Here is an 18,802-nt window from a genome sequence, read left to right on the forward strand (position 1 = left end):
GCAAAATACTACCACCCACACACCATCCCCGGCCCCTCTTGAAACTTGCCGCTGCTTAATTCCATAGATCGAGGCTTTAAAGTCCTAAAAGAATTTTTTTTTTTTTTTTTTTCTTTTCTCGTATTGTCCAAACCTCCGATTTTGACAATTACGAAATTCTAGATATCTTCCACCCACAGTAAACATTTTGAAAATATCTTTTTTTTTTTTTCCGAACCAAATAAACATCAACAAAGCGACAAATAATACATACATATTTTTACTAATTTTTTTAAAAAATTGTTAAATTATATATATAAATAGATATACATACATTAGATGATAGTTGGACAAAACCAACCAAAATATAAAATGTTGGAAAAAAAAAATAAAATAAAACAAATAAGTTTAAAAACAAAATCAGAAGGAAAAAAAAAAAAAAAGAAAAAAAAAAAATCTAAAAACAGAAATGTATAAACCTTAAGCCATAGAATATTCCTGTACGACTTCTCCTTTTTCCTTTGTCCCCCCTACCTTCCTCTCTTTATTTTATTATTTCTTAACGAGTAGAAGTGGCCTTGGTCATAACTCTCTTCAAGCCAATTTCGGCTTTTCTTAAATCATCAGTGGAAGCATCTTCAATTTGTAAAGCAGCTAAAGCATCGGACAAAGCAGCTTCAACTCTAGATCTGGCACCCTTCTTCATCTTAGCAGACAAAACTGGGTCAGTGACAGTTTGTTCAACAGAAGAAATGTAAGATTCCAATCTTTGTCTAGCTTCATGTCTCTTGGCAAAAGCATCATCGGCAGCTTTGAATTCTTCAGCATCGTTAACCATCTTTTCAATTTCCTCAGAAGACAATCTACCGACAGCATTAGAAATGGTAATGTTGGCAGATTTACCGGTAGATTTCTCAACAGCGGTAACCTTCAAAATACCGTTAGCATCAACTTCAAAGATAGCTTCCAAAACTGGCTCACCAGCTGACATTGGTGGAATACCCTTCAATTCAAATTCACCCAATAAAGTGTTTTCAGCACAGTTGGTACGTTCACCTTGGTAAACTGGGAAAGTAACAGCAGTTTGGTTATCAGCAACAGTGGTGAAAGTTCTTCTCTTAATAGTTGGAACAGTGGTGTTACGTGGAACAACAGCAGCAAAAACATTACCTTGCATGGCAACACCCAAGGACAATGGAGCAACATCCAATAACAACAAATCTTTAGTTTCATCAGATGTAGCTTGACCGGTTAAGATAGCACCTTGAACGGCAGCACCATAAGCAACAGCTTCATCAGGGTTGATGGATTTTTCTAATTGCTTACCGTCAAAGAAGTCGGACAATAACTTTTGAACCTTTGGAATTCTGGTGGAACCACCAACCAAAACAACTTCGTCAATTTGAGACTTTGGAATACCAGCATCCTTCAAGACTTGGGTGACTGGTTCTAAAGTAGATTTGAACAAAGCAGCATTGATATCTTCAAATCTGGCTCTGGTAATAGAAGATTCGAAATCTTCACCATCAAATAATGAATCAACTTCAACAGTGGTTTGAGTAACAGAAGACAAAGTTCTCTTAGCTCTTTCACAGGCAGTTCTTAATCTTCTTAAAGCTCTAGCATCACCGGAAATATCCAAACCAGTCTTCTTTTGAAATTCTTTCTTGAAATGGTCCAACAAGTTATTGTCGAAATCTTGACCACCCAAATGAGTGTTACCAGAGGTAGATTTAACGGCAAAAACACCACCGGCAATGTGTAACAAAGAAACATCAAAAGTACCACCACCCAAATCAAAAATTAAAACATTCTTTTCCTTTTCAGATTTACCAGAACCTAAACCATAAGCAATGGCAGCAGCAGTTGGTTCATTGATGATACGTAAAACGTTCAAACCAGAAATGGCACCAGCATCCTTGGTAGCTTGTCTTTGGGCATCATTGAAATAAGCTGGAACAGTAATGACAGCCTTTTCAACCTTCTTACCGATCTTGGCTTCGGCAATTTCCTTCATTTTATTCAAAACCATAGAAGAAATTTCTTGTGGGGAAAAAGTCTTGGTTTCACCTAAATATTCAACTTCAATCATTGGGTTACCATCAACATCAATAACCTTGAATGGCCAGGTCTTGATATCCTTTTGAACGGATTCGTCATCAAATCTACGACCAATCAAACGCTTAGCATCAAAAACAGTGTTTCTTGGATTCAAAGCAGCTTGGTTCTTGGCAGCATCACCAATCAATCTTTCTTCTGGGGTAAAAGCAACGTAAGATGGAGTAACTCTGTTACCTTGTTCGTTAGCAATGATTTCAACAGAAGATTCGTAAGTAGCAACACATGAGTAAGTAGTACCTAAATCGATACCAATAGCACCTTGATAAACACCGTCAGCCATTTTTTTTATCTTTGTTCTAAACTGTGATTTCTTGATTTTTTCTTCTTTTTTTTTTCTTTGAAAGAGCTTTTTAATTAAAAGAAGAAACAGAAGAGACTACGAAATAATTTTAAATTTAAAGTTTTTTTAAAAATGCAATAAACTGGAAAAAAGGATGGAAGAAGAGAGAACATTAAATATTTAGAGTAGAAAAAGAAGAAATGGAAGAAAAAATAAAAAAACATGAAAAAAAATTTTTTTTTTGGTCATTTTGAAATAAAAAAATTTTTTTTTGTTAGTTGTTTTAATTTTAATTTTTCTGAGATAATGCGTAGAATGACTTGATATTTTAAACAAATATTATGGAAAAAAAAAAAAAAAAAAAAAAAAAGAAAAAAAAAAGAAACGACTAAAAAAATTATTAGAAAAGGTGCAGATGGTACAAACTACTAAATTTTGTTTTTTTTATTTTATTTTTTTATTTTATTTTAATTCTTTTTTTTTTTTTTCTCTTTTTTTTGTGTGGTCCGTTTCTTTTAAGCAATCTGCTCCATTAACCTTATCCTTTTTTTCTGTGTAAGCTGCCTTTTTTTTTTTTTTTTTTTTTTTGTCCCTGTCTAAACACATTTTTAGGCAGATATTTCTTGTGTCACCAGTAATGCTTTACCGCTCTTTAATAATTAACCATTTATGACGGTTGTAAGATTTTACATATTTAATAATAATTAAACTATTAAAATCCTTTTTTTTTTTTTTTAATTTTTTTCCGCCCTTTTTTTTTTTATTCTCTTTTTTCTTTCACTTGTTTCTTTTTATCTGTTGTAAATAGTACTAGACATATCACATAATGGAGACTGTTCGTCTTTTTTGCCAACAAGTCATTAACAGACATCACAAGAAAAGTATTGTTAAGTCTATAAATGTTTGAATTACTTTGTCTGATAAATCTAGAGATAGAATGTCAATAAATACTTTCTTAATTTAACAAATTAAATCTATATCTTATGTCTTAATTATCATCATTGTAAAATGTAAAATTCCTTGTGTTTTTTTATCTAGAAAGGGAAACTTTTTTATAAATAAACGGTACTCGATGATATCATTTTTATAAAGCTGAGATTAACTACAAGGCTCTCGTTTGGCACTAGGGCATAGTTTTTTGTGTCTTTATATTTAACTTTTAAAATAAAATGGCTTATAATTAGAACCAGTATGAATATAAAAAGTAAAGAATTCTTAATTCAAACATTTTTGAATCATACTTAATTCCCTCCCCCCCCCTTAATTTTTAGCCGCTGATCTGCTTTTTGGCCAAGGTTAGAAAGAGGAATTCTTTAATTAAACATATATTTAATACAAACACTAAGCTATGATAGTAATAATAATAACAATAATAATAAAATGAATATAAATTATAATATAACTAGATAGCTAAATATTTTTAATTATTTTCTTCTCTAATCCTTCTATATCTTTTGCGTGATTCCTGAAGGACGTGTTTAATATAAATCTCTCTTGCTGCATTGTAAATAAATGTATACTGATCAAGCAGTTGAACCATCTTCAATCGTTGTATACGTAACTGTGACACAATTTGTTCGATTAGATCATGAGTATAATCTCTAACAAAGTCAGGTAAATCTACATCAAAATCTTTAGTAAAATTAACTAAATGATCTAATGCAATAAAAGTACCTGTTCGACCCACACCAGCAGAACAATGTACTACAATGGGATTATTTTGGATGTTTAATCCATTGGCAAACTTTGACAGTTCTAATATTGGTTCAAATTCATCTGGTGATGACATGTCTCGCCATTTATCAAAATATATATGATGAATTGTTTTTGTATGACGATTAGAGGGTGGTTGATTTGAAATAGTTAAATTCATTTTAGTATAAGTAAACGGAAGATTGTGTGAGGCGGCTGAAGGTGTAAAAACACTTAAACATTTTATATCTAATCCATATTTAAATTCAGAAAAATCACCCTGCTTGGTAGACTGTTTTTGTGGAATATGCCATTCTTCTCCTTCTTGACTCGGCCAATAAGGATAACATTTTTCTCTATAACCTTCTGTTAACGGGGTAACCATGACAATAACAATATCCTTACCAGGACATTTATCAAAACACATCTGCCAAAATTGGTTGTAAGTCGCCAATGTTGGACCTTGGGTGGCAATATATAATCCTGCCCTCTCACTTTGTTCTGGAATATTAACTTTAACATAAGAAGCGTTGATATAATCATTACCATCTATAACATTCAACTTAACTCTATTTCTTTCGTAAGTCATGATATTAGCATATCTATTTCTCTTATTATTTGAAATATCAGCAGAGCACCCTAGTTTCCACTTTGAAGTCTCTGGATGTATGGTGGCATCTCTCAACCTTAAATCTTCTTGTTTTTGAATATATCTGAATTTCTCTATTAAATCATTATGTGGCTGGCAAAGATAAGGTGGTAAATCTTTATCATTTATATGGTAGCTTTGTGTTTCTTCTTCTACATTTAGATCAATGCGAGGTTTGTTATCTTTAACGGTTTCAACATTTCCTTTGTTAATTTTAAAAGGCATGGTTTTAAAATTTATCGGAGAAGTTGAAGGTCTACCAACATTGTTGTTACTATCATTGGTAGTGTTTTGTGATGTAGTTGAACCATCTATGGGATTGAAATTTGCGACAGCAGTATCAGTTGACGTATTTAAAATCTTTTTTAAAGTGTTCATCTTAATAATTTTTGTTATTATTCTGAAGTCGAGTGTTGATGGATGAGAACAAATAGAATTAAAAAAAAAAAAAAAAAAAAAAAAAAAGGAAAAAAAAAAGAAGGGGCGGAAAATATGATTTCCAATTTATATGTAGTGATAAATAATATAAAAGATAGGAAGGATACAATGTTATTGGTTGTTGTAATGTATGGGTGTATATACTATTAGACAGCGCATTATCAAACGTTTTTATAATGTACAGGTTTACTAAGAATGGCAACAGTATAAAAGTTTTGTAGTTCATCTTTTTACAAATTAAAAGCTGGCGGAATGAATGGACATTATTTTATTTTTTTTAAGCGCTTACTTTTTAAATTTATTTTCTTGGTTTTTTTTTTTTTTTTTTTTTTTTTTTTTCCATTTAAATCTCATTTGAAGTATAAACAACAGATAGTAATTAAGAGCTGGTCACCTGATCAGTATTATAAGATATACGCAATCTTTGTGACGGTCGCAATAAAAGCGTCTTTTCTTTTTTATTTTTTTTTTTTTTTTCTTTTTTTTTTATTTTTTTGGCAATGTGTGGCAATGTGGCAAGGTATTCCGGAAAAAGTCGGGTTCATTAATAAAATAAATGATAATAATATTAATAACAGAAAAAAAGAATAAAAAGAAAAAAAAAAAAAAAAACACGCATTTCTTTTTTTACGCTATTGATTAAGATAGCGACTTTCGATAAAATCATGCGATGATTAAACAAATCGCCGACAAAAATAATAAAACTTATATATCCTACAAAGATTATAAATACTAAGACCAAATTTAAATCTTATTCAAAGTTATTGTACTTCTGTTGATGTTTCCAAGAAGAAAAAGAATGGGGAAAAAAAAAATTATTGATTTTTTTTGATATTTCAACCTCATAAAACACCTTTTTTAATTGATATAAAATAATAAAATAATAAAATTAAGGGGAAAAAAGAAAGAAGGAAGAAAGAAAAAAAAAAACAAAAAAAAAAAAAAAAAAACTTTCGACAAAAGATATGCCTACTTCTATAATGGATGGACCCATAGCTAATTCCACCAATAAGAAAACTGCTATTAAAAACAATAGCAATATTAACATCACATCTTTGACTTTTAAAGAAAATACTCTCAATAGTAACAGCAATGCTCACACAACTCGACCTAGTTCCTCAAATATAGAAAATAATATTTTAACCGGCTCATACACTCAACAATCATTTTTAAAATTATCTGGTATTGGAAAACAATCTGAGTCTTCCACTAACCTACCTTCTCACTCTCATCAAATACCACCATCATCCTCCGTTCCTCCTAATAATTTTCTGAAACTCACTCCACTCACCCCCTTCCAAAGACAATTACATGATACTGGAAGTAAGAGTAACAATATTAGCCCGTTTCATTCTAGAACTTCTTTTTCCCAAATAAAACTAGACAAATTAGTCGGTGATACACCAATAGACTATATCGATGATTATGGGTTGGAAGAATTAAGAAATGGGTTTTTTGACCCAATTTTTTCAAAACACTTAAAGTTGCCCAGGAGATCTCACAGTTACACTAGCAATAATGAACTTAACGGCAATAAGAAAAATTCGGGTTTGTTTGGCTATTTTGGATTTTGGAACAACTCCATTTTAAATTTTTTCCAAATCGAGTATAGAAATTTTTTAAATCATTATAGATGTATTATAAAGTATTTCATGGCTTTTTTCATAGCCATGGTTTTGTGTGTTATTCCCAAATGTGGCAAATGGATTGGTGGATCTTATAGATTTTTCCTTGTTTTCTCCGTTTTGGTTCATCATCCAGCAAGAACCATTGGTATTCAACTAGAAATGACCTTATGGTCTATACTGGGTTCTGTTTTAGGATTAGGGTGGGGTAGTTTAGCTTGGTTTGTTTCCACTTGTTCAAAAACCATCGTTGATCACCAGGGTGGTGTTTTATTTACTAGTTTATTTTTGGGGGTTACAGTGGCCACTTTTTTCAGAACAAAATACCCAAGGCTATTATATATTACTATCTCATTTACCATCGTTTTAATTTTCACCTCTTGTTCTCATATTTTGAATTTCCATGGTCATGCTCTTGAAGAACAAGCAGCAATGATTCCAAACTCCAAAGGTTATTACTATCACTATATGCCTTGGAAAAATATGTGGGATTTTGGTATTGCATATCTTTTTGGTATGATATTATGCCTACTAATTTCCATCTGTATTTTGCCTGAATTAGGTGGGGCCCCATTAATCGATGCCTTTAACCAAACTTTCCAGGATCTTGATAATTTTTTGACAGCTATCATTGACCCTAACTGCTGCAATGATTTGGACACTTTGGAAAATTTGAAAAGGAAAGTTATTGACTGCATGAATATAACATTAACTGAAAGTTTTAGAGAGTTTTCCAATCAATTAAAATTCAATAGATTTAGGGAAGATTATTTAAGAAAATTGAGAAATGGGTTGACCAATTGCATTTCGCCCTTAAGATGCATACCTCTAGACAATTCTCTGATTTTTAACACAATCGACCTAAAAGAATTAAAAAAGACAGTTTCATCTCAAGAAAAATTTCAAGAATTAGAAAAAAATGGTAGAAACAACAATGAAAATAATAATAATATTAATTCTGACAACACTACTTTTACAAGCGATGATGACCAGAGTATTATTTCTACATCAGGCAATCCCACTCCTTTGCCTAAATTTAATTCAAGTATGGCACCTACTCCGTCGGATGTATATATTTCCGTGTTAAAAAAGCATTTCCAAAAGCCTATTTTCCGATTAATTACCGCCATGAGTAAAAGTTTGGAATTAAATAAAACTCTTTTACTTAACAAAAAACAAAAAAATAAAAAACAGGAATGTATCTGTTTAACTAATGATATCAAACGGGCAATTTACAATATTGATTCTGCCTACAGAGAATATACCAAAACTGATTTTTTTTGTAGAGAACTTTTATCCGATACAAATAGTATAAAAATATTTCTATTTTTGAGGTATTTACGTCAATCCGCTAAATATTTAGTAATTACAAATGAGACATTGGAGGACCTATTAGAGTCTGAATGTTTTACAAGAATATTATTGCCAAAATATCCGTTAAAAAGAGCTTTGAATAGATTGCCTAAAAGATGTTTTGTTGATCAGGGGGCAGGCAATGTTTTAGATTATTATCAAACAAAACAAGATGTGGATGATGCTTTCGAACAGATTTATAACATTTATACATCAAAACACAAAGTGTGGGAAGATACGAAGGGGGAAGATACGAAGGGGGAAACCACAAAGGGGGGAAATAACAAGTTAGTTTATGACAAACATACAAGAGCTATAGATCATACCGACTTTAATTTCCATACGACTACTAATCGGTTTAGATACAAGCTTTGGGGATTAACTTGTGTTTTATTTGGTGTGGAAATGAAATGGGCCTTAAAGATTTCCACAATTGTGACTTTTATTTGCATTCCAGGATGGTTACTTCAATCTTATAGATGGTATCAATCTTTCCAATGTTGGACTGGTGCCATACTTTTTTGTATTCTTGCCGATGATAGAAATTCGGGCACCTGGCCAAGTTTGTTTAGAAGATCGATGTGTTGCTTGATCGGGATATTTTGGGGATGGTGTGCTAACCAAGCCAGACATTTTAGCAGTCCATATGTTATTGTTACATTTGGTTCTATTTTATGTGTTGTATATGCTCACAATTTTTTTGTTTATGGGAATACAAAATCAAGCTTTACCGCATTGTTTGCCTTTACCGTCATATCTTTGGAACCCATTAGTAGTAATACTTTCAAACCAGATACCGCATATATTTGGAAATGTACTTGGGTCACTGGACTATCTTTATTTTTATGTTGTATTTTATCAATTCCGGTTACATGGATGTTGGGGTCTTTTTCAGCCAGAACAGAATTGAGGTTAGCTGTTTCTTCATTATTATCACACGTTAGCCAATCATATCAATCAGTCACTGACAGGTATTTATATCGTGATATTGACGATGAACCAACCGAATTAACTTTGAGACTTTCAAATATCCGGGAAATCAGGTTATCACAAAGTATTATGGCTATCAAAGACTTACTGACAAAGGCTGATATCGAGCCTTATTATTTACACAAATTCAATGGTGAAACTTATAAAGAAATCATTCAAACCTGCGAATTTTTAACTGAAAAAATAATCCAAGCCAGGTTATCGGGGAAATATTTCCGTATTTGGGAATTGGATTCTGATGCACATAGTACTAGAGCTTTATTGTCCTTGCGTAGGGATAGTGTGTCATCGGTTATTTTTGTGTTTTACATGTTATCTAATTGTTTCAGATCAAAGAATAAGCTCCCTCCATTTTTACCTGACCCTATCTTGGCAAGAAAAAAGTTGTATGACTTTTTGTCCAAGTTTGAACAGCTGCACCAAATGACTAATGATGATAACAAGAAAAGTATAAGTCGAACTAGTGAAAATAATGCAGATCTAGATGATTATGAAAAGTCGCATTGGCGTGAAGTTCATAGTTTAGCATTTGCTAGCGCATTCACTGATATTACTGTTGGTTTACAAAAACTAATTCACTTATCTAAAGAACTTTTAGGAGAAGAGAAAACATGGTGAATGAAACTTTTTTTTTTTTTTTTTTTTTTTTTTCTTTTTTCTTTGTTATACTCTACTATCAATCTTGAGTATTTTAATGTTTGTTTTCCTTTCTGAAAAAAACACAACTTAAAAATTGATTGTATCATATTTGATAATTTCAATAATGTATAAAATTTTCCAATTAAAAGAACTGAAATTTATATATATATATATATATTTATTTATTTATTTAGTATATATAAATTGTATCCGTCTCGTAGAAAGAAATAATATATAATTTAGCATGACTTTTTCTTTGTAACTTTATTCGAAACAGGATGTTGTATTTTTATCCAAAAATTTATTGCAAACACAGTTTTTTTTAACTAAAGGTTGAAATGGCTTTATTCCAGCAATTCGTCTTTCTCGGCAAAATACTCTTCTTTTTCATTTGGTTCTTGTTTGTCTGGAGTCGTATTCAGTTGAATTGCTCCATATAGTACGATTAAAACAAACATACTAATACCGAATATTATAGCCATAGCATTTAATTGGTTATCTGTAATCATATTCTTTTCTCTCTCTATGTATATATATATATATATATTAATATGAATCAAAGGATATCCTATAGTTTATATTGATGGACGTTATATCTCTTAGAATAACTTTATCTTTTTCTGATCATGAATGTTAAAAAAAAAAAAAAAAATAAAAATAAAAATAAAAATAAAAAACCCTTTTTTGTAATAAAATGTTTTGAAACTTTGTGTGAACACGATATCTTTTTTTTTTTGTTTTTATAGATATAGAAATGAAAAATAAATTACCAATAAAAATCAATTTTCAAAACAAAAAACAAAAAAAAAAAAAAAAAAAAAAAAAAAACGGCTTAGACAGAGAATTACATCCAAAGTCCGAGTACAAAACATTTGATTATCGGGATATTTTGTAAAATCTTTTTATAGAGATAAATCATACTTAAAAAATATTATATAAATTATGTAAAATTACACACAAGAATGCACTATTTGAATATTGGACTAAAATTAAACCTTTCTCGAAGTGGCCATAGATACACCTTTATCAAAGGCAACAACAACTTGATTATTGGAGCCATAAACAAAATTATCTTCTATAACATCGAAATCATATTTCTTCAATAAAACAGGCTCTTTTATACCTTTGCAAATGTTTCGTAATTTCCAGAAAATAATAAACTTGCCAGTTGATGTAACGACAGTATCTTCTTTTGCATAACGACCATAATTAAAGTATCCCCTTGAAAATATAATATTTGATTCCCCGGAACTTCTAATTTGTGTCTTAATTGTTTCTGGTAATTTCAAATAATAATATTTTGGATTAGAGTTTGACTTGGAAAACGCCAATAAGTCAGTAGTTTCTTTGCCCTCATATATTTTTAGATCGTATAAAATCAAATGATCCGTACACGTAGCTAACAACCAACGACCATCATTTGAAATAACAGAATGTTTAATTTCATCACCAAATCCAGGAATTAGGGTCTTGGCTCTTATACCCAATTTGTCGTATAATCTGATTGATCCATCTGTAGACCCAACGCTAACATAACCTTCTTGTGACGTAGTTAACGATGTGAATTTAGGATTCGTCTTATAATCAAATGTAGCATCTAAAACAATTTTATTATTTGAATTGATACGTGGATCCACTTGAAATAAAGATTTTTTCGATACACCAAGAAAGCTTTGTTCGTTGGTTAATTGATCATATTTTTTAGCTGGACCAAAACTGGTCAGAGCTTTGTTTCCCATGGACCATTTCTCAACAATAGTACCTCTTTCTATATCCATTTTATAAATAGCCGTCTGGTCAGAGGGATTTTGGAAAAGCATGGCCCTATCTTCCATATATAACATTGGTTTATAAGGTGTAAAATGCTTTTTATCCTTTATATCAGAAATATTGCTTATTGTCGTAACATATTCTAATTCGTTATCTTCCTCATTATTTTTCAAAATGGAAATGTTGGATCTGTGTACAACGTAAGATCTGTCTAATTTAAATCCAACAGTTAGTGAATCTGTTTTGCTATGAGGTTCATAGAAATTCCTAATAATTTTATTTTTTCCCATATCTTCTGAAAAAGATTGATTAGCTGTTTCTTCTTTTTCTTCTTCCTTTTCTTCATCATCATTGTCTTCTTCTTCATCATCATCAGCATCATCATCGGATGTATCAAGGGCAATAAACAATTCTTTATTTTTGATTTGCATGTCTGTTTTAGTTTCTGTATCAGTGTTATGAGTTTCCTTTTCATTATTTTCCTTATCGAAGCTAGCTACTGAATTTTGAAACCTTTTAAAGTCTAAAGGATCATTAAATTTGACAACATAATGAATTGTACTGGTAGATCCGAAATTATAATTAAAATGGAATTCTAATTCGGATCCAATAAACACTGGTTCAATATTAGATGCAAAATCAACACTGACAATAAGTTCTTTTTTTTATCAAAAATTTTTATCCAATAATCATATTTAGTTTTCAAAAGTTTGACAGAACCTCTTGCTGCTTGTAATTTTTTTTTCTTTGAAGTTTCATCATATATACTAATCAAAACATCATCTAAAAAAAAAATCAATTCTTCAGATATCGAAACATTGTTTAAATTTTTTGCTAAATCAATAACTGCTTTGTCATTTTCTTTTTCTTCCTTTTCTTCTCCCTCTCCCGCTCCCTCTTCCTCTTCTTCTTCATCTTCCTCTTCCTCATCAACGTTAACGGTTACAATTTCCACTCCAGTTTTCAATAAGATATTTATAATGTTATCAAATGATCCAGCATCAGTGAGAGGAGCGGCTATATATTGATAGTTTTTTTCATTATTTCTAGATCCTTCAACAATTTCAATAATTTTCAAATCACTATTGACAGTAAATCTCAAATTTTCTAAAAGAAACAACCACTTCAGTTGTGAATCAAAATTATCGGTAATTATCAACTGTTTGGATGATTTAGAATCATTAACTGTTAACTTTGAAGATTTTGACAAAACTTCAAAAGCTGAATTGTTGTTTTTAAAGAGGATAAATCTACCTTCGGTTAACGCTGCTATCATTATGACTTTCTTCACTTTATATATATATATACTATAGGTAGAAAGAAAATACTTTTATATATTATTATAAGAATAACAATGGATAAAAGACTCTCTTACTTGTGCATTATGAGATGATTGGCAAGATATCTGTACTTATAACATGTGATTTTCTGCTTTTCTTTATTTGCCTCCTTTCCTTAAATGGATTTGGTCGGATAACACCAAGCCAAAACTTTTAGTTAGAAGGGGGCGAAGGGAATTGTGGCTGTGCATTGTGATCTCAGCTAAGCTGCTGTTACTTTTATTGCTATCAACTTATTTCTAAAATAAGTTACGGGTGCATTTTAATATTCTTTACAAAGTGTATCAATACAAAAGCCTTCGGGTTCTATCTAATTCGGACATTAAATGAAATTAATAAAAATAATAAAAAAAAATGACATCCAAATATAAAAAAGAAAAAAAGAAAAAAAATATATTATATATATATATATATATATATATTAGATAAATAAGATATTTTTAATATACATATGGATATATTTATGTGGTTGTATGCACCTGTAAGTAAGCTCAATAATATCTTCTTAATAATATTATGATTAAAAAATGGTCACATTTGTTTTTCTCTTTTCAATCCCCAAAGGTAAAAATATTAGCAGCTGTGTCAACAACAATAAAAACGAGTAGAGCGACTGCATTCAATTTAGTTTCACACAGACATTCATCATCAGCCAAAAAATTAATAGCATTAATAAATGAAAAGAAAGTGGAAAAATTTGTAGAAAAAGAGGAAAAGAGCATTCCTAATACCATTCCAACTAATAAGGAAGTGCCGCTTTGGCTATCCCAAAAAATTGCTTTGAAGAAAAAATTCAAGCAGTGGAATCCACCTAAAAAGCTTAATAGAGATACTATGAATAGTATAAGATTATTAAAACAAACAATGCCTGATTTGGACGCAACCACTTTGGCAAACCAGTTTAAAGTAAGTCCTGATGCAATTAGAAGAATTTTGAAATCGAAATGGAACCCTAGAACGGAAGAGGAGAGAACTGACGTAGAGGATAGGTGGATAAGGCGAGGACAAAATCTACTGAAAAATGGGTTTACGGTCAATCCCCCAAAAAGAAAAATTATAATATCAAATGGAGAATCTATTGCAACAACAACTTCCACCGACAATATTAACAATAAGCGTTCTAAGAATGGTTCATTATCGTTGAAAACACCGTCAAGGAAGCTAACCGTGGCACAAAGAAAGTTAATGTTATTAAAAAATAACAATAATGGAAATTTGACATAAGCGTATACTTTCAAAAGTAAAATGCCTCAATAGAAGATAAGATTATAAAGGGATTATAAGAACAATAGTGTGGAAGATGTTTCAATACGTTTATTAATTTATTTTATTTCTCTCTCTTTTTTTTTTTTTTTTTTTTTTTTTTTTTTTTACCTTTCATACTGTCTTGTATATATTAAGCTTGTATGTCATATAATGCATATATCTTTTTAATAAAATGCTACATACATGTAAATATTATATCACTAGAAGTATAAATAAACAGTAAATAGTATAAGTGTTTCCCTCCTTTTTTTTTTCTCTCTCTTGTTAGAATCATGTATTAATTGCCCATCCTTTGAGGGACCTGATGTTTTTTATGATTTCCGTAAATAGCTTATCAATTTCATCGTCATTTTTATTGTTTTGCATTTTTAATTTATATTCTAGATTATCATTAAAATTTGCTATTTGTAATTTTAGGTCATCAGTATTTAGTGAGGCCGCCCTTTGATTAAATTTTTGTAATCTATCTATACCATCTGTCAATATTTTCAAAGGTAGTATATCATTTTCGTTAGTACTGGGGACGAAATTATCTCTATCATAATAGTAATCTCTAGAAGAAATAGATGAATTTGTCAAAGATGTTGTCTGAACACCTACATCAATATATTTTGAATCATTATCATAAACTGAGTATATATTCGTTGATGATGAGCATAGCAATAATTTTGCACGTATTATAAACTTGCGTAATACTTGAATTGTGTGAAATTTTAACTGTATTCTTTGATCCAATAGTTGTTCATAATTGGGCAATATAACATCTCTTAGAAAAACATATACCACTGCCATTGAAACACTAGACCATTTACTTAATTTCATCAAATATCTCATGCTATAGTATAAGCTTGCATAGTGGTTAGTATCATTGTGACGAATATTTACGGGCCAGTGTATAGGCATATTGGTAACGTCGGCTCTCATTTCTATCCTTTTGTTATAAAAAAAAAAAAAAAAAAGTTTTTTCAAGGTTGTGTTATTCTTATTATGATCACAAATATTATATTTTGTTGTTAACTGTTTTATATTTACATTTGTGTAAAAATTTAATGTGTCGTTGGCTAAATACAACGTAAATTCACTTTTTTTTTTTTTTTTTTTTTAGAGTTAATTGTACCGCGTATATATGAAAAAAAAAAAAAAAAAAAAAAATGAAATGGATTTCTAATATTATACAAATTTAAAAATATGCATATTGCAAAGCATAATGGAAAAAAAAAGACATAATTATAAATATGTAAATTAAATATGCATCATTTTAAACCTTTTTTATTCAGCGTTTTGGTTTCTTAACTCCACCAAAGTCCTCATTGTTATTATCATAGTTATCCATGTCAAAATTGTTATTAAGCTCATTATTAGTAACATTAAGATTTATATTACTAATATGATTGGAGTTAGCAGTAGGAACATTAACATTTTGACTTCTAGGACTTAAATCACTTTGTCTTCTTCTTTTAGACTGTTTTTGTTGTTGTCCTTGTTGCTGAAGTAAAAGGTGCTGTTGTTGTTGTCCTTGTTGCTGAAGTAAAAGGTCATGTTGTTGTTGTCCTTGTTGTTGAAGTAAAAGGTCATGTTGTTTCTTCAATTTATTATTAACACTAGGAGTGATGTTAGCGTTAATATTAGTATTATTTATCTTATTGCTATCATTGACGATTTTATCGTTCTGACTTTTATTACTATTACTCTTATTCTTAACAAAGCTATTGATATTATCGTTGCTATTATTATTACCGCTGCTATTCATCATTCCCATGTTTGGCGTAGAAAATTGCGGTTGACCCATATTCATTTGCATATTTATGTTTGTAGAATTATTAGAATTGTTGTTGGTAGTCCTTTTATTACCATTAGTAGCAATAGTATTGTTATTAATTATGTGAGAAGAATCAACATATTGTGAAGGTGGCGGAGGTAGTCCAGATTGTTGCAATACATGATAATGCTGATTTTGGGATGGAGGTGGAGGTGGAGGTGATCCAGATTGTTGTAGTATGGGGTAATGCTGGTTTAGAGGCGGAGGTGGTCCGGTAGAAGGTATGTATTGATTTTTTGCAAGCCCAGAAGGATTTGATGGCTGTTGGGGTGCATTGCCACTAATACGCATAGTGTTTTTAGTATTATTATTAATATTATTAGTATTATACTGTAATTGGTCCTTTCCTGCTGGCTGTGCTTGCTTTTTCGCATTCTGTTCTGTATTCGCTGAAGAAAAAAATGAAGATGATGGTGAAGAAGAAGCAACAGATGTTGGTAAAAATGGTTGCTGATGTAGGTATTGTTGGTTTTGTTGTTGTTGGTGCTGTTGGTATTGTTGTTGTTGTTGGTGGTGTTGTGGAGGCTGCTGATGATGATGACTTTGTTGTTGTTGGTGCTGTTGGTATTGTTGTTGTTGGTGTTGGTGTTGGTGGTGGTGCTGTTGGTGTTGCTGTTGTTGTTGGTGGTGGTGGTGGTGCTGTTGTTGTTGTTGTTGCTGTTGTTGTTGTTGCTGTTGTTGTTGTTGTTGTTGTTGTTGTTGTTGTTGTTGTTGTTGTTGCTGTTGTTGTTGCTGTTGCTGTTGCTGTTGCTGTTGTTGTTGTTGTTGTTGTTGTTGTTGTTGTTGCTGCTGTTGCTGCTGTTGCTGCTGTTGCTGCTGTTGTTGTTGTGGTGGTGGTGGTGGTGGTCGTTGTTGTTGTGCCATTCTTTGCTGCATAACCTGTTGTTGTTGTTTTAGTCCTGCAACTAATTGAGCCATTGCTTCAATTGGGCTGTCTAAATGATTTACACGTTGGTATAGCATTAAACTTTTTAAATATTGCATAACATCACTCACTTGCAATATTCTCATAAAACTTTCACTAAATCCAAAATTACTAATACTATTAAATATATAAAACTGAGAACGTAATTTAGAAATAACGTTAAACGCAGGAGGCAGTGCGTTGTTCAGGTCGTAGTTGGTACTTTCGGGAAATTTTCTATTGGTTCCCGGCTGTTTATTATAATTGGTATGTATATTATCATTAGTAGTAGTGGTCGTGGTCGTGGTCGTTGTTGCACTACTGGTGCTGACTTCGTCATTGTTATCATCTTTATTATCTTTTTGTTTGAAGTTAGCAGTTGCAGTGGTAGCATTATCGTTGATGGTAGAAATACTGTTAATATCAACAGTTTCAGTGTTATTATTGCCTTGTTTAAAATCTTTCTTATTTGCATTGTTGGTATTGTTGTCAATATTATTCGCAACGGGTGGTATGAAAAAATCTTTAAAAATTTCTCTGCTTATATTTTCATTGCTCAAAACTCTTTCTATACTACTCCATTCGATACCAGGTACAAAACTATGGGCATAAAAATCTAGCCATTCAATTTTCAACCAAGGATCAAAAATGCCCTTTAATTGGTAAAACCTAGTAACATAACTGCCATCCACGTAATATCTAGTGAAGGTACAGCAAGGACATTCAAAAAAAACGGTACCATTACTTAAAACCTGAGATCGTAATTGTTGAGGAACTATTTCAAAACGTACAATTCCTGAGTTAAACCAGTCATGCAAAAATTTTGGAAATAATGGAACAGTTAGTTCAAATTTTCTAATATCCAATCCGTTGTTTTTCATAGAATACTTAACTATACCGTGAGGTGTAAAGCTTTCGGAAACAAATTTATTCCAATGTTGTATACTATATCTGTGAGGTATTTCACCAACCAATAAAAACATATTAATTATTTCATGAACTCTCAATACAGCCATATTTGCCAGATATTTTCTCATTGGATAAGGTGGAACAGAGATTTTGTTGTTGTGAGTATCATTGGTAGTGTGGTTTCTCTTCTGTTGGGATTGTGGTGGTTGTTGTGGTGGTTGTTGTGGTGGTTGTTGTGGTGGTTGTTGTGATGGTTGTTGTGGTGGTTGTTGTGATGGTTGTTGTGGTAACTGTTGTCGTGGTGGTTGTTGTGGTGGCTGTTGCCGTGGTGGTTGTTGTGGTGGCTGTTGTGGTGGCTGTTGTCGTGGCTGTTGTGGCTGTTGTCGTGATGGTTGTTGTGATGGTTGTTGTGGTAGTGGTTGGTGTGGTAGTGGTTGTTGTGGTAGTGGTTGTTGTGGTAGTGGTTGTTGTGGTAGTGGCTGTTGTAGTGGAGGCTGTAATGGCTGATGTGGTTGTGGTTGTTGTTGTTGATTCATTACTATATGAGATGGATCGTTCGAAGTTGTCAAATGAATACCGTTTGCAAAAGCAGATGGGTTAGCATTACTATTATTACCATTAAAGTTATTATTATACATAGGTGACCCCGAGTTTGAAGAGTTCTTTGAATTCATTTCCACTGGATTAATTACTCTTTTATTACCATTGTTAACTGTTGTTGTATACATTACTTAGTGTTGTTGTTTGATTATGTAAGTGCCATGAGTTTCTAAGTTAGCTTAGTGTATGAGAGAGAAGGGACTATGCAACAAATGATTAATAGTTTATTATAATCCGTCAGGGAGGGGCTTTGGGTTTCTCGCTTTTTTTTTTTTTTTTTTTTCGTATTTAGTTAATTAGTTATTATGCTTATTTATATTCTCCTTTAAATAATGCTTCTTCAATCGTTTTTTAGCTAATGTCCAATCAAATTTGTGTTCTCTAATGTAAATTATATGCAAAGCTTTACGATCGAAAACATATATACC

At 31.3% G+C, this 18,802-nt stretch overlaps 8 protein-coding genes across 8 annotated transcripts; 2 read left to right on the forward strand and 6 right to left on the reverse strand.

The window, feature by feature from the left end:
* Positions 1–538: 538 nt before the first annotated feature.
* SSB2 (Hsp70 family ATPase SSB2) lies at positions 539–2,380 on the reverse strand (the record flags this gene model as incomplete). Its single annotated transcript, XM_046077646.1, has 1 exon — positions 539–2,380. The coding sequence occupies one exon, from the start codon at positions 2,378–2,380 to the stop codon at positions 539–541; it is 1,842 nt and encodes a 613-aa protein (XP_045935443.1).
* A 1,420-nt stretch (positions 2,381–3,800) lies between these two features.
* Positions 3,801–5,099, reverse strand: PTP1 (tyrosine protein phosphatase PTP1; the record flags this gene model as incomplete). The annotated part of the gene is made up of 1 exon (XM_046077647.1): positions 3,801–5,099. One exon carries the CDS (start codon positions 5,097–5,099, stop codon positions 3,801–3,803), a length of 1,299 nt encoding a protein of 432 aa, XP_045935444.1.
* A 1,040-nt stretch (positions 5,100–6,139) lies between these two features.
* Positions 6,140–9,745, forward strand: BRE4 (Bre4p; the record flags this gene model as incomplete). The annotated part of the gene is made up of 1 exon (XM_046077648.1): positions 6,140–9,745. One exon carries the CDS (start codon positions 6,140–6,142, stop codon positions 9,743–9,745), a length of 3,606 nt encoding a protein of 1,201 aa, XP_045935445.1.
* Positions 9,746–10,110: 365 nt separating this feature from the next.
* Positions 10,111–10,275, reverse strand: OST4 (olichyl-diphosphooligosaccharide--protein glycotransferase OST4; the record flags this gene model as incomplete). The annotated part of the gene is made up of 1 exon (XM_046081411.1): positions 10,111–10,275. The coding sequence occupies one exon, from the start codon at positions 10,273–10,275 to the stop codon at positions 10,111–10,113; it is 165 nt and encodes a 54-aa protein (XP_045935446.1).
* A 480-nt stretch (positions 10,276–10,755) lies between these two features.
* Positions 10,756–11,967, reverse strand: VID27 (Vid27p; the record flags this gene model as incomplete). Its single annotated transcript, XM_046077649.1, has 1 exon — positions 10,756–11,967. The coding sequence occupies one exon, from the start codon at positions 11,965–11,967 to the stop codon at positions 10,756–10,758; it is 1,212 nt and encodes a 403-aa protein (XP_045935447.1).
* Positions 11,968–13,392: 1,425 nt separating this feature from the next.
* Positions 13,393–14,100, forward strand: RRG9 (mitochondrial ribosome assembly protein RRG9; the record flags this gene model as incomplete). The annotated part of the gene is made up of 1 exon (XM_046077650.1): positions 13,393–14,100. The coding sequence occupies one exon, from the start codon at positions 13,393–13,395 to the stop codon at positions 14,098–14,100; it is 708 nt and encodes a 235-aa protein (XP_045935448.1).
* A 312-nt stretch (positions 14,101–14,412) lies between these two features.
* SCDLUD_003012 (uncharacterized protein) lies at positions 14,413–14,976 on the reverse strand (the record flags this gene model as incomplete). The annotated part of the gene is made up of 1 exon (XM_046076999.1): positions 14,413–14,976. One exon carries the CDS (start codon positions 14,974–14,976, stop codon positions 14,413–14,415), a length of 564 nt encoding a protein of 187 aa, XP_045935449.1.
* A 439-nt stretch (positions 14,977–15,415) lies between these two features.
* MFG1 (Mfg1p) lies at positions 15,416–18,502 on the reverse strand (the record flags this gene model as incomplete). Its single annotated transcript, XM_046077651.1, has 1 exon — positions 15,416–18,502. One exon carries the CDS (start codon positions 18,500–18,502, stop codon positions 15,416–15,418), a length of 3,087 nt encoding a protein of 1,028 aa, XP_045935450.1.
* Between the last annotated feature and the right edge of the window lie 300 nt (positions 18,503–18,802).

Source organism: Saccharomycodes ludwigii, chromosome III (genome assembly GCF_020623625.1).
Source record: "Saccharomycodes ludwigii strain NBRC 1722 chromosome III, whole genome shotgun sequence".
Taxonomy (NCBI): domain Eukaryota; kingdom Fungi; phylum Ascomycota; class Saccharomycetes; order Saccharomycodales; family Saccharomycodaceae; genus Saccharomycodes; species Saccharomycodes ludwigii.